Source organism: Lytechinus variegatus, chromosome 15, assembly GCF_018143015.1.
Source record: "Lytechinus variegatus isolate NC3 chromosome 15, Lvar_3.0, whole genome shotgun sequence".
NCBI classification, from domain to species: Eukaryota; Metazoa; Echinodermata; class Echinoidea; order Temnopleuroida; family Toxopneustidae; genus Lytechinus; species Lytechinus variegatus.
Window position 1 is genome coordinate 15,010,320 of NC_054754.1, and position 14,802 is coordinate 15,025,121.

The following is a 14,802-nucleotide window of genomic DNA, read 5'->3' on the forward strand; positions in this document are numbered from 1 at the left end:
GACTTAACCTTTAATTCAAAACAATAAAATGATATTGTGATACTGCATTGAGGCAAACATATTTGATTTCATTATTATTATGATTCTTATTAATATCTTATCTCAAGTGGTATAACACAAAAGGATTTGAGTACCGGTATACTACTGAACATATATCATTCCCAACTGGAATCTGCAAAATACCTCTTATTAAGTCATTGTTCTGCTCTTGCACTATTTGACCTAATTATTGATCCATCTCCTGTGAATTGGGGCGGATTTCTGGGTCTTTTACTCTTCTGATTACAAGAAGTGAACATTTACAAAGGAGGGTTTTTATAGTCTGTATTGATTATTAGAACAAAACATGTAGGAGGAACTACATGTATTAACAATGATCTGCCATTCAGTCAGGGTGTGGGAAAGACTTGTATTCTTAGTATAACTCTAATAACTAGAACAAGTCATCTGGTTGTTTTTGTGTAGGCCTATACTGTTATCATGATGAATGTAGAGATTGCAATCATCAATTAGGTAGTACTTTTTTTCATAAGGGTTACATTGTTGCTAAAAATACATAATTTATTTAACATCTGTAGGGGTAGTGGAATAGCTTGCCATCTTGGAATATTTTCATGTACAGTACACTGTAGTCCATACAAAAAAAGAAACAGTGCATTATGTATGGCTACAGCCAGGAGTGGTAAAAACAAGGGGTGGGGGAGGGGCAAAGTCGGGAGGGTGACTGCTCCCCACAATTATTCAAGTAGTGAAAAAAGAACCAATAATAAAAAAGTTATTTTGAAGAAAAAAATATTGTGCTGTTATTTTAAAATCACCCTCACCACCTATGAAAAGATCCTGGTGCACCCATACAATCTCTCTTATATAATATTGTGTGTAGGCCTACACCATTTTTTACATCCATACCCCAAAAAGTGTATAGCATTCATGTTTGAATGTTTGAAGCCCATCTTGAACAAATTAAAAACAAAAATTGAAGTCACTGACAAATAAGGTAAAGTCCATAAATTTAATTTTGGTTTGCCTGAGAATGTGACAAATTCAAGGCCTCTGTTTTGTTTTAAATTGTCAGGATTAGAATAAATTGAAATCCGACAATCCAGTGATTGATTACAGATTTCCCTATCTTACAGAGTATGCCATCAAATTGTGTAATATTTGTTTATCGTGAATCAGTTGTATTAACTTTGAAAATCGACAGATACATGTAGGTTGTGTACATGTACAATGTATGTACAGAGTTGCCTATTGTACAGAGTGAGTCATAAAATAATGTAGCTAAACAGGGAATGAAACTCACTTTGAAATTTATCAGTAATTTGTCAGGAATACTGTTTGAATCTTCAGTACCCTTACTCCCCTAAAATAGGTAGGTCTAGTTAATGTGATGTTGCCTTATCAATGGCTTCTTCCCTAACATGTTCTAACTAATTAAATAGTCATACTTTCTTTTCCCAATTTTACAGAGTGTGTAAAAAAAAAACTTACTACTAAAAAAAACTTGTTTAAAAATGATAAATAATTACTGTGAATGAAATGAAATAACTTTGACAATTCAACTGCTTGTTTACAGAGTTGCCGGGAATGCTGCCTATATCTTCGGAACCTTGGCGGAGCATGATGTAGGTCAAGTTCGTGTGATGTCACTCATCAATGGCTCCTCCCCTCATAACATACTGACCGATCTTACCGATATGCTCTCATACGATGATACAGAATGTGTTATGAATGCTGCGGGAACCATGGGCACATTGGTAAGATATTTACATGTATCCTGAATTTCAGAACTTTCCTAAGATATTTAATTAATCTGCTTTGTGAATTGGCAACAACTGTTAGTACCCTTTTCTCTCATGCATAGTTTGAGAAAAAAGATAAAGATAGAATAGTTTAAAAATGAATAATCTTTTCTAAAGAATTGATGAAATGATATTATATTACATAGGCCTATATTGTTAAGTGATTTTCACTGTTTTGCCAATATAGAGATCAATCTAGGAATTATAGTCAGTCGTACTGATTTCTTAAAAGAAAATGTAGAAATAGATCTTTTTTCAGCATTTGCTTGAATTCCTTCAGTACATCAAGGTATTTGTTATGTTCAACGTGTGTCCTGACATAATATCCTACACTTGCATGATATCCTTTTTACAGGCTGAGAGTAAGTCTGGTAGAGATTGGATGCTGGGTGAATCATGCTTAGATGATCTACTGAGAAAAGTTACCGGTCTTCTCTCCTCTTCTAATATGTGGACTGCTAGCAATGCTGCACTTGTTCTAGCCAGGTATATATCAGGATCTGGAAAGAGCATTTCATGAAGAGTTTTGTTAATATTCACCTACTAATTTGCTCTCAGCCAATGGGATGCTAGGATATTCAGTAGCTTATAACATACTTGTTGGTGAAAATCAATGGAAAATCTTCATGAAATGTTCCATTTTATTTTTTTTCCATTTGGATTCAAATATTTTTATACTTTGTTTGTTTTTGTATCAGTGTTTTAAAATTCTTTAGGCAGTGTTTGTTGAGAATGGTATGGATGATAAAGAGCAGTGATGATGATGGTGGTAGTGGTGATGGCTATGATGATGTTGGTGAAGATGATGATGTTGTCATGCTGATGATGATGAAGATGATGATGATGATGATTATTGATGATGATGATGATAGTGATGGTGATGATGATGATGACAATGATGGTGGTGGTGACTATGATGAAGATGGTGATAATTGTGATGATGTTGATGGTGGTTGTGATGGCTATGATGATGTTGGTGATGATGGTGATGATGATGATGAGGATGATGATGATGGTGATGATGATGAAGATGATGATGAGGATGACGACAATGATGATGTTGATGATGATGATGATGATGTTGATGATGGTGATGATGATGATGATGAAGATGATGATTATTGATGATGATGATGATGGTGATAATAGTGATGATGAAGATGATGATTATTGATGATGATGATGATAATAGTGATGATGATGATGAGGATGATGATGAGGATGATGATGATGGTGATGATGATGATGATGATTATTGATGATGATGTTGGTGATGATGATTATGATGATGATGGTGTTTTTGTTTCAATTCATTTATTTGACATCCTTTAAAAACATACAAGTATACAACAACAAAGGAATAAAAGAATTCAAATCACAGTATAAGCAATAAAAAAAAATTGTAGAAATATAAAAGAAATGAAAATAAAATGCAGCAGATGTAGGAAGTCAGAATGATGATGATGGTGATGATAATAATTATTGATGATGAGGGAAGTAAGTAGGGTTGATCTCAATCTATTTGCGATTGGGTTCTTGAGAGTTTACATTTTCAAATCATCATATAAGCTTTCATTGTAACCCCAAATACTTCACTTTCATTTACATGTTGAAGTCAATGTTCCATATGCAATCTTGGTCCCGTAAGAGAAAGTTAACCAATGATTATAAAATTTTTCAATGATTCATTGCTTTTACCACAGTGTACACTCATCCCTGAGCTTCAATTGGCAGTTTAGGTTATATTGTATTGTTTTCATTTTCCTTTCTTTTACCAGGTTCTCGATATCGGAGGAGGGATGTCAGCGAATCTTGAATCACTACAGCTCTCTTCAAATCCTGACCAAGCTTGTAGAATCGCTTGGAATGGATGAAGCCGGTAGGTCCAAAGAGCGCTTGGTCTACAAGCAGTTGGTCTATATCACAGAGGCACCTTGGGTTAAGCCTACATGCATTTGGTCTACTATCATTTTGGTCTAATTACCATTTGGTCAACAATATTTTGAACAGATTTCCATCCAACCTAATTATCATATAGCCCACTGCCCAGATTGTCTAACTTCATTTTCATATACTTACATGTATTGCTTTTCACTGTGTCAAATCAAAGTTTTGTTCATTTATAGTCTTAAGTAATGTATGCATAATTTGTGTTAGATCAAGTGGGTATTAGAAGAAATGGGTAGAACCTAACTGGAAATTAGACAAAATGTTAAATGGACGAAAAGATGATTAGACCACATGCTTCATAGATCAAGTGGTTGCAGACGAACTAGGATTAAACCTTGTGGGATGAGAGCAAATACATGGTAATTAGCTCATGCTCGCATATTGTGCACATAGGAAATGATACACCCACTGTTTTGAAATTAGATCCATCAGATCTTGCCATAATATAAAAAGTATTGATCAGATTTACCATAGTGGGTAGTGCGAATAAGAATCTCTTTGCATTACCACAGGCCTGAAAATATAAACTATCATGCTATCAAGATGGACTCGTATTTGTAATTGTATATTAACCCATTAACCACTGATACTCTTAATTCTTAGGATTTTGCATTGTTTTTGTATAGGGAGGGGGATGAATGCAGCGTTTGCTATCGGCCGTCTGTGCGACATTGACGATGGAAGGCTGAGATTACTTAATCACAGAGATTCTGAAAAAATGGTAAGTTCATTGTAAATATCGGGGGAGGGGGTGGATGATTCACAAACATTTAAGTCTGACTAAAAGTCAAAATTAAATTCTCAGTTGCCTCTGATATATGGTGCAACAAACACTCCGTTTGTTCTGGAGTTGTTGCACAGAAATAAACATTAGACTGAATGAAAGTCACACTTAATTCCCAGTTGCATGTGGTTTTAGACAAATCATCACATTGGTCAGATCGTGTTCAGGAAATTTACGAACAGCGTATCTTTAGTAAATAAAGAGGCTTTAATAGGGGGAAATTATCATTTGTAAACAAATTTATGGCATTACTCCTATGAGTTAAAGATCGCATGCTCGATCGGTAATGAAAATCATAAGTCAGCAAAAAAAATTAAAGCCTCTTTTTATATTAAAGAGGCTATTAAAGCATTTTCATTTACTATCGTCCACGGCAGACTGCATTTGCATATTATTGAGTCAGAAAGAAGAGTTTCAAGGGTATTTGAATTCCAGTTCATCGTGATTCAATAGCCATGAACCAGAATAGCCAGGTGGTTAAGTCGCTGCCCGGAAAGCAGTAGATGGCAGGTTCAAATCCCACTGGTTCTAATTTTTTCTGACTTATGATTTTCATTACAGATCGAGCATGCGATCTTAAACACATAGGAGTAATGCCGAAAATTTGTTTACAAATGAGCGTATCTTTAATAGTGAAAGTATTGGTTGACCCAGTGGGACTTACAGGTAGTATTACTATAATCACAAAAAATGGTATATAGGCCACATGAAAGTTACATTAAATGGTTTCTGAGTAAAACTTTCTTACAGCAGGATGTGGGAAAATGCTTGCTATGCATTGATCTTTCTGGCTAGCTCTAATCACAGACATGAAATTTTAAAAAAATAGGCAAAACAGAACTATTATATTCTGCTTTATATAGGGATAACATTGGAACAACATATCCAAGTGGTTTAGCCCGGTCATCTGATCCTGGCTTGCTCGCACAAAATGCATGCAGTTTTCCTAACTCCCTAGGGAGTATTCTAGCAAGAGTGTTCAAACTCAATTATATGGCATACCACATTGATATTTCCATCCTATGGAGTGTGTGTTCAATTCCCTTGGTGGATAGTGGCAAAGTGCGGATTGCTACCTTGCACAAGGATGTGAGTTGGATTCAAACCCATGACCCTCAGATTAAAAGATGAAAGTCAGAACCTGTACACTGCGACATTTCCAGCTACATTCATTTGTGGTTATTTGATTGCATGGGACTATGGCACGGACTTATGTCATTTGGAAAGAGTCTCAATAAATCATAAGGTAAAATGGAAGTAGATCAGTTAGTAAATCCACCATCCTCATCCTCTCTTTTACCACCACTCTAGCTGGAGAGCTTGTGTTGCATGCTGACCAGTAAAGACTCTGGATGCGGCAAGAACGCTTGTTACGCTCTAAGCTGCCTGGCAAGCAGCGACCAAGGACACAAGCGACTGTTGCTGCACAAGAACTCTGACCTGATGCTACACCTCCTGGCCCAGCAGCTCAGCAATGAGGATGGAGAGACAGCATGGTTTGCTGCTATGTAAGTAATCCTCTCACAAAGTCACATCTTGCGAGAAGGGGAATTTGAGTTGAGTTGTGGGAAAAATGATAGATAATACGGCAACTATACCATTCTTTTTGCGATACTTGAAAAATATGTAATTGACTGTAAAGTGGGTTCAAAACATTATTGACCAACAGGATTTTGGCAATATTTCGTGTGACATTTGCTTTGTCCCTTGTACAAATATTTTTTTATTTCAACCACATAATTACCTTTTAAGTAAAGAGAGAAAAATTTACATTTATCTAACATTTCCCAAACATCGTAAACTAGAATCCAGTATTACTTTTAACCTGTGTAATATTTCCAATATATTTGAAACAATAATCTTTGTAAGAAATATGATCTGGGCCGCATCTTACAAAGATTAATCCAATCTATCGCAATTATGGAAAGCCAGCAACATCAACATGTAAAGGGCATGTTTGTTCAAAATATTTTCCAGATATGTGCTGTATATCCATGCACTCATCCTTTTCTTGAAAATTCAGTGTGCTTCTCTTTATTTAGAAAGGACATTGAGCAAATTTCCAGAAAAAAAAATTATGACAGTGATGGATTTCCATAGAGTCGCGATTGATCGGATCAATCATGACTCTTTGTAAGATGGGGCCCAGAAGTCTACATTTAAGTCGCATTCTTTATCAGGAACTCAATTACTTGTTATTGCTGTTTAATGATAATAATATTCCGCATTTATATAGCGCTTAATACATCGGAACAATGTCTCTTAGTACTTTACGGACATATTATTACCCCGGTCATCAGATCCTTGCATGCCCGCATACAATGTATGCACCTTCTCCACTCCTTGGGGAGCATTCCAACAAGAGTTCTAAGACTCAATAAGGCATACTACATATATCCTACCGGGTTCCCATTTAACCCCTGGGTGGAGAGTGGCAAAGTGTGGATTAATGCCTTGCCAAAGGACACTAGGCCATGGTGGGATTCGAACACACGACCCTCTGATTACAAGGCGAGAGTCAGAACCGCTACACCACGACGCTTGCATATTTGTTTGTTAGTCAAGACCTTGACCCAGATCTGACCTGTAATGCCAGAACAGTTTGACTAGACAAAATTTGGAGGGGTACACCACTAGTTGACTCCTCCAAATTTTTGTCATTTTAGGATGTTCTGGGGCCCGTAACACAAAACTTAGCAATGATTATAGAGCATTTTTCTATGATTGATTACATTGAATACAATGTATATTCAATAGTAAAAATCAAGCGTACAATCAATCACTAACCTTTGTGTTACTGGACCCTGGTGCCACTGCATTAGATGGAATCAACAGGACTGTTATTATAGATATTTCATTTTTTTTGTCAGAGGAAGTAATTAATATGCTAATGTTCTCTTTCTTTTAACAAATGAAACTTAAAACAGGAGAGGAGGTGGAAAAACATAGGATTGTGGTTCCATCAAGATAAGGCTATATTTTTGAAGAACATTTTGGTTTCTGTTTATTCTGCAGGACTCTTCGAACATTAGCTGGAAAGAGACAGGGCGTCCTCAGGCTTAGAGACCATACTGATGTTGTACCACTCCTGAAGGTTTGTTCCAAGATAATATCATTAGGATAGTAATATTGTGTACAAAATGGTGATAATGATCCTTATCAATTGATTGGCTGAAATCTGTCATGTGACCAGACTGTATTTTAGCCAACAGGTTAAATGACTAGTTCTAATGACCTATGATGGTTTTGAATTGAGGATGAGTTATCAAATAACAAGGATCCATATCACTATCTTACAAAAAAAAACATATAATGCACATCCTAGTGCTTGGGAATTAGAATAATAACCCACACTTTTATAAGACAGAACTGACCCCCGTCTTACAAAGAGTTGCAATTGATCCGATCATTCACAACTATGGACGGCCAGCAATGCAGCATATAAAATGCAAATTTGTTCAAAATATTTTGTACATATGATGTTTACTCATACACTCATCATTCTCTTTATTTACTTTGGAGATTGTTGTGCAAATTTCCTGTAGAAAAAATTATGGTATAGATGGATTTCCATACAGTTGATCAATCGTAAGTCTTTGTAAGATGGGCCCTGTTATTACCTTGTGTGTGTAATTCTTACTATTGCCCTCGTCCTGGCCTTCTCTAATGTGTATTATTAATGTACTATCTCACAGCAAATATCCTTGAAGCCTAGTCTGAACCCTGACCTCTTGGAAGAAGTCGACCTGACCCTTGAACTCCTGAAGCACCTTGCCAGACCCGAAGCTCCAGGGTTAGAGGTCAAAGGTCCCCACGAGATAGAGGTCACCTGGCCAGTCGTCGAGCTGAAGAGTGGATTACCTGTGACATACACCCTCTTCTGCGGTGAGTTCCTGTTCATGCTGACAAGCTGTTTATCTCATGCACAGATATTTATGCCATATGGTCAGAAACAGTGGTGAAGTTTTCACAGGTAATCTGTGGATTGTGGAGCGTTGTGGCCCAGTGGATTAGTCTTCGGACTTGAAACAGAGGGTCGTGGGTTCAAATCCCAGTGTAGAGTGGCCGAATGTTCAAAGATACACCTCACAAAATCAGTCGTAAAACAAGCAAACTCAAATCATATCAAACAGCCAGAAGCACCAAATAAGAAGAACCTAAAATATAATTGAAGCTGAACTAAACTCAAAATAAAGATGTCGACTAAATGAAGTCAAGTGATGCTCTGATTTATTGGTCTGCAATCTAGACCTCACAAGGCATTGCCTTTACAAATTATACATTCAAATATATTAAAAAATAATGTCACATGATAAATTCAACCAATAGAGAAACAGAGAATGGAAGAACCCAGAAAAGTGGAAGAACCAAGGGTGAAAGGTGAACCAATGAGGATGAGATAGGATGATATGAATGAAGAAGAATGTTCTGAATGTAAATGAGAAAATGACAATAGAAACATGTGAAGATGCATGGAGTTGGAATGGCAATGGAATGATGTGATGTAGAAACTAAGGAATGAGAGAAACAGGTGTGTGACAATGGTATAGAAATGGGAAGTAAAGAAAAGTATGGAAAGCAAAGTGTGAAATAAACAATAAGATTAAATAAGGCAAAATTCAACTCGTACAGCAATGGCTTAATTTCCTTCAGCAAGAAACTGATCCACAATGTGCTGCACTCAACCCAGGTGAGGTAAATGGGTACCTATAGGAAGTAATTCCTCAAAAAGCTGTGTGCGCTATGAACGCCTAGCTTAGCCGGGTAATATAGGAGCACCTAACAAGGTGGATATGTGTGTAATATAAATACTCTATATTATTATTATAATTCAATCCAATCGCAGTGACATATCTCATTTGACTGTTATTTTGTTGAATTTTGTTTGAACTCATTTTCTAATCCCCATCACAACTAGACTTTTCACAAAGAGTTAAATACGTCTTTCATGCATAAATGTAGATACCACTGTGATTGTGGTTACAAATAACTATTGTGGTTACAAATGGCTTTCTTGCACACAACCAGAAATTGAAGCCACACTTTGTGAAATGGCTCTCCGGAGTTAATAACTGATCATTTTGAAGTTGAATTTATTACCTAATACTGTATACAGTCAGGTGTATTTACAACAAACATTTCATTGCATATAAAAAAGGCCAATTCTGGTAATTAGAGCTAACATAATAGCAACATGCTTGTCAAGGCTGGCACCAAATAATAAATGCCATTTCCATACCAATGATTGAAGCTTTTCATGAAGAATTTGATTACATTTAGATAAAATTTTGATTAAATTTACAGAAGGTAAGCAGGTGTACCACGGTCCGGAGACTGTGCAGCTTATCTCTGGTCTGAGACCATTCACCAAGTACACCTTCAAGCTACAGTTACATACTGAGGGTGATGACAGTCCACATAGCAACGACTCTACGGCCAAGACGCAAGATGCAGGTGAGTTTTTATCGTATATTTGAGTGTTGTGGCCAGGTGGATTAGTCTCTGGACTTTGACACAGAGGCTCATTTGTTTGAATCCTGGTCATTGCATAACGTCAGCAAGCAACTGAGCTGCACTCAACCCTGTTGAGTTGAATGTTCACCTTGCAGGAATGAATTACGTGGAATGCCTATGCACTGTAGAATACTTGTGGGCTATATATAAGCAGGGTAATAATATCTCATAGCTACTATGATATATTGTATAGACATGTCAATTAGTAGGATTTTATCCTCCTATATAGTTTTTAGAAGCGGTGTAGTCATGTTGAATGGGATTTTTTTCCCTTTGAAATAGGATTTTTGAATCTTTTTATGAAATGTTTTTCCTATATACGTTTCTTAAAATTTGAAACAATAATAGGATTTTATACTCAAATTTTGGGATAAAAAAAAATTAAAAAATGATTTTTCTCATCTAGGTTTGGCAGTTCAGTATATATATATATATATATATATATATGAATGTCATTGTTGTTATTGATATCATCTTCCAATCTCCTCTCTTCGTTCCATCAGCCCCCGATGCTCCGGAAGCATTGCGTGTCTTAGGAATCACCACCTCACAGATCAGGCTAGGATGGGCCCCGCCTCAGTACAGCAATGGTGGTCTCAAGGGATATGTGGTTTACAATGGCAAGCACCAGGTTGAAACCACCTCGGAACTCAACTCCATCATCAGTGGTCTTGCACCAAAGACTACCTATGAGATCTATGTGAGTTTGATGTATCTGTTTCCTATAAATGTTCAAATTTGCACTCATAAAATCTTTCCTCTTTAGACAGTTTCATAAGTGGTATTTATCAGTCAAGTCCACCTGAGTAAAAAGTTGATTTGAGTAAAAGGAGAAAAATCAAATAAAGGCAAGACAGCGAAAATTTTTTATGAAAATAGATTTAAACTACGATAGGAAGGTTATGTCATTTTCGAGTTTTGCTTAATTTCTACATAATAGTCATAAAAACGTCTTGGTTGGTTGCAAATAAGGGAATCAATGACATCTTCAACTCACTATTTCTTGTGTTTGTTTTTGTGAAATATATGCAATGTTTTTTTTTTTCTCAGTATGATGTGAAACAAACTTTTATTCCTCCCTGAGCATGTGGCATTGAATTGTTCCAGCCCATTGTGATGCTATACTACTGTCATGGTGTGCAAAAAAAGACAAAAACTATAAGTGAAAGGACCATGAAGAATTAATTTGAGGAACAACCAAAGAATCTGTTGGCATTAAAGTTGAAATGGGTGTGATTTCAACATACGGAATTGAAAGGGGGCACAAATTCAGAGCTTTTGCTTGATACACCACTGTACAATCAAACACTGCGTACAAAGTTATTCATGAAATTATTATTTGGGCCACTTTAAATCTATTGAAATCTTCTATAATGTTACACATGATTAATCATAATTATATTATTCATTCATATTTGCAGGTATGTGCATATAATCATAAAGGAAAAGGACCAAAATCTTCAATTTCAGCAACAACAGAAGAACTTGGTAAGAAATTTGCTTTTGCTTGAAATATCCCTCTTACATTCTTTTTGGGTAAAAGCAATTTTGCACATTTTTTTTATTGGTGTATACATTGCTTTCTTATTTTGAATACTTATCAGAAAGGCATCGGGTTATGAAATGACCAGAAAAAAGTGTAAATGTTTATTGTCCTTAAATATAACATAACTAAGAAACATAGATCAGAATCATATGAGATACAGCCGAGTACAAAGTGAGCCATTCAGAAGCGAACTAGATCTCAGCCTCATAAATATTATATGTTACTATTATTATTATCATATATATTGCTGGTAACATTTTGATTACCTATTAACCGTATCTTATGCAGGCAAGCATGCGCCTAGCAAACCAACGCTGACGGCGCGTGGGCGGAGCCAAATTCACGTGACTTGGGCCCCGCCTGATTTTCCTTTGGGGAGGATATACCGATTTGAAGTCACCATGAATGGTAAGGTGGTCTATTCTGGACGGGATCTGAGCTTCACCGTTAAACAACTCACCCCAAATACAGAGTATACCTTCACGGTGAGTCATACTATTGGTATTATGTTTAAAGGGAAAGTTCAAGATGGATAAAAAAAACAGACAAGGAAGAGAAACTTATCAATGAAGATTAGTTAAAAATATGATATATTGTAGCTGTCAATTAAACATGAATGCCAATTGTGAGAACCATTACACTCTATTAATGAGTGATATAATTTTTCAAAGATCCATTATTTTCACAGAGGTTTCCTTCCCCTTAGAATTTGATCAATTTTCATTCTATAAACTGAACTATTTGATAGGGAAACAGTATCAAAATTAGGTTTACAAGCCTCTGATTAAATGTGAAATAAAATGCCTGAAGAGACTATGTGATCCCTATATATATCATTGCTTTCATTGTTGTTTTGATTCAGTGTTATTCATGTAAGAACTGTTATGATAAATTGGTGATGTGGATCTTAATCAATTTTCATTTCACACCTTTTGCACTGCCGTGCAGTGCACTAAAAAAAGTTGGATGTCATGTGACGTGTATTGGCCAATCGCGATGCTTGAAATAATACACCTATTTTATAATTAATAATATTGCATTCACTTCATGCAGGTGATTGCTGTGACCAGTGAAGGCAAATGTGAGAGTGATCCAGTGAAGAAGAAAACAGGAAAAGATGAATGTAAGTGGTTATCTATTCTTTCTGCTGGTGTATATTTACTTGGTGTTTAAGGCCCGAATTCCCAAATGTGGTTTTGAAAACCCACGGTTGAGTCCATGGTTTATGCATATTTCCTATATAAATTACGCCTAATTTAGCGCGTATTGGGCGCGTGTATAAAAATGTCCAATGCTGATGCACGTTTTTGTCACAGTGCGTTAAATTGACGCCTGTTACCATGGTTATCCATGCTATTTTATTCATGAGTCCACTGTTTGAAGATTGGACTCATTAATAAAATAGCGTGGATAACCATGGCAACAGGCGTCAATTTAACGCACTGTGACAAAAACGTGCATCAGGATTGGACATTTTTCATACACGCGCCCGATACGCGGTAAATTAAGCATAATTTATATAGGAAATCTGCATAAACCATGGACTCAACCGTGGGTTTTCAAAACCACCTTTGTGAATTCTGGCCTAAATGTTTCATAATACATGCTCTCAAATTGGCGCTATATTTGTGACATCACTCCTTCATGTTTATCCTAAGAGATTGATCAACAAAATAGTTCTCAACGCCATGTATTAATCACCACGTTTCTCCTCCAAAGAGAGAAATAAAAAAACACCATTTAAACAGTGCAATTTCCTAGATCTCACTTGTAGATCTACTGATTGATCCATATTCTTCTCTTTACTTGGGATTCATCACTCTTTACATGTTTCTTTCATTTTTTTGTTCTCCCTCCCAGCCTATGCTATTTTGTATGTCTTAGGTGAGAGAGGTTGACCTACGGGCCTTGCATAATAATGAACGTTGGTGGCTTGTGTGTTATGAAATGCACAAATTGATATATTCTTTGTTTGTTTATATTTTTAGATAATGTCCAGTCTACAGCACCAGTTTTCTTCTCTCATCCAACGAAAACAAACTTGGAAACAAAGCCGAGCAGTAAGTGATGACATCACAATTAAAATTTTTTTTTTTCATTTCATTCTTTCTTTATTTCATATTTTGCAGGAGCAAAATAAAAAATGTTCGCAGCCAAAATTTGAGAGGAATCGGTTCAATTGGTTGGAGATAATCCTAGTTGCCCCCATTGAAGTAGATTATGGGGCTAAATACTCTAGATATTTATATATCTTTGGCCCCATTTAACCAATTACTATCAGATTTGGACTTTGAACGTTCTTCATCATGCTCCTCCCCCCCAAAAAAATAACTCCATACCGATCAGTAATATGACATAAACAACTAATTTAGAGCACCATCCCTCTTTATACAATTACTCCTATTTATCTCTGAACAGTACACTCATATTTAACCATTTTGTTTTTAATAATTGCCTTTGTTCTTGTATGTTGTATTCGTTAATATGTCTGTATGTATATTGTAATTTGAATATACTTCTGCCTTTCAGCTGCTATTTTCAGTATGTTTTAAGATAAACCATCCAAGTCGGGGGGAGGGGACCCTGTACATTTACATTTCACTGTGATTATCTTTAGTGTTGTTACTTAGGGCTTATTTTTAGAGCGATTTCCTTCTTCTTTCCAGGTAAACCAAGAGAAAGATCCAATCCTCGTTCTCCTTCCAGGCACAGCAAGAAGAGAGACCATCATGTGAGTGCAGAAAATAAATTTGTGAAAACTTTTTGGCTTCTCTATGTACATTGACATGACTATTATCAGGGCCCAGTTGCATGAAAGTTACCATAGTGGTGACTGTCTCCCCAGAGTGACTTGCAAAATATAATTCATTTTGATTTGCTGTTGAGTAATGCTACCATGATAGTTACAATTACTCATAAAAGTTACACTTATGGCTAAGTTACCATAAAAATTTATGCGTAATTGCTATTTGAAGTGTGTGAAAATAGTTAAGTATACAAATAATGAATGCTTATAAGTGCAATGGACAGAATACTTCATGAGGTGAAAGATGAAATGATCCATTCAACAGAGATGCCAACCAGTACGATTTTATCGTATTTAGTACGATAAAACAAGTAAAATACGACAGTACGATTTTGGCCATCAAAAATACGATTTCCCGACTTTCTGTCATAGTCCTGTTTTTGTCCCATATATGTGTGTT

At 36.0% G+C, this 14,802-nt stretch overlaps 1 protein-coding gene across 5 annotated transcripts in view; it reads left to right on the plus strand.

The window, feature by feature from the left end:
* LOC121428824 overlaps positions 1-14,802 on the plus strand; it is a 41,251-nt gene that overhangs the window by 8,701 nt on the left and 17,748 nt on the right. For all 5 annotated transcript variants that reach the window (XM_041625676.1, XM_041625677.1, XM_041625679.1 and 2 more), the window contains exons 2-15: positions 1,577-1,757; positions 2,158-2,288; positions 3,581-3,681; positions 4,379-4,473; positions 5,848-6,044; positions 7,552-7,630; positions 8,232-8,421; positions 9,841-9,990; positions 10,554-10,750; positions 11,472-11,538; positions 11,885-12,081; positions 12,650-12,719; positions 13,585-13,656; positions 14,263-14,327. In XM_041625676.1, the coding sequence (XP_041481610.1) occupies positions 1,577-1,757; positions 2,158-2,288; positions 3,581-3,681; positions 4,379-4,473; positions 5,848-6,044; positions 7,552-7,630; positions 8,232-8,421; positions 9,841-9,990; positions 10,554-10,750; positions 11,472-11,538; positions 11,885-12,081; positions 12,650-12,719; positions 13,585-13,656; positions 14,263-14,327 (1,792 nt within the window). The remainder of the gene's footprint in view (positions 1-1,576; positions 1,758-2,157; positions 2,289-3,580; positions 3,682-4,378; positions 4,474-5,847; positions 6,045-7,551; positions 7,631-8,231; positions 8,422-9,840; positions 9,991-10,553; positions 10,751-11,471; positions 11,539-11,884; positions 12,082-12,649; positions 12,720-13,584; positions 13,657-14,262; positions 14,328-14,802) is intronic.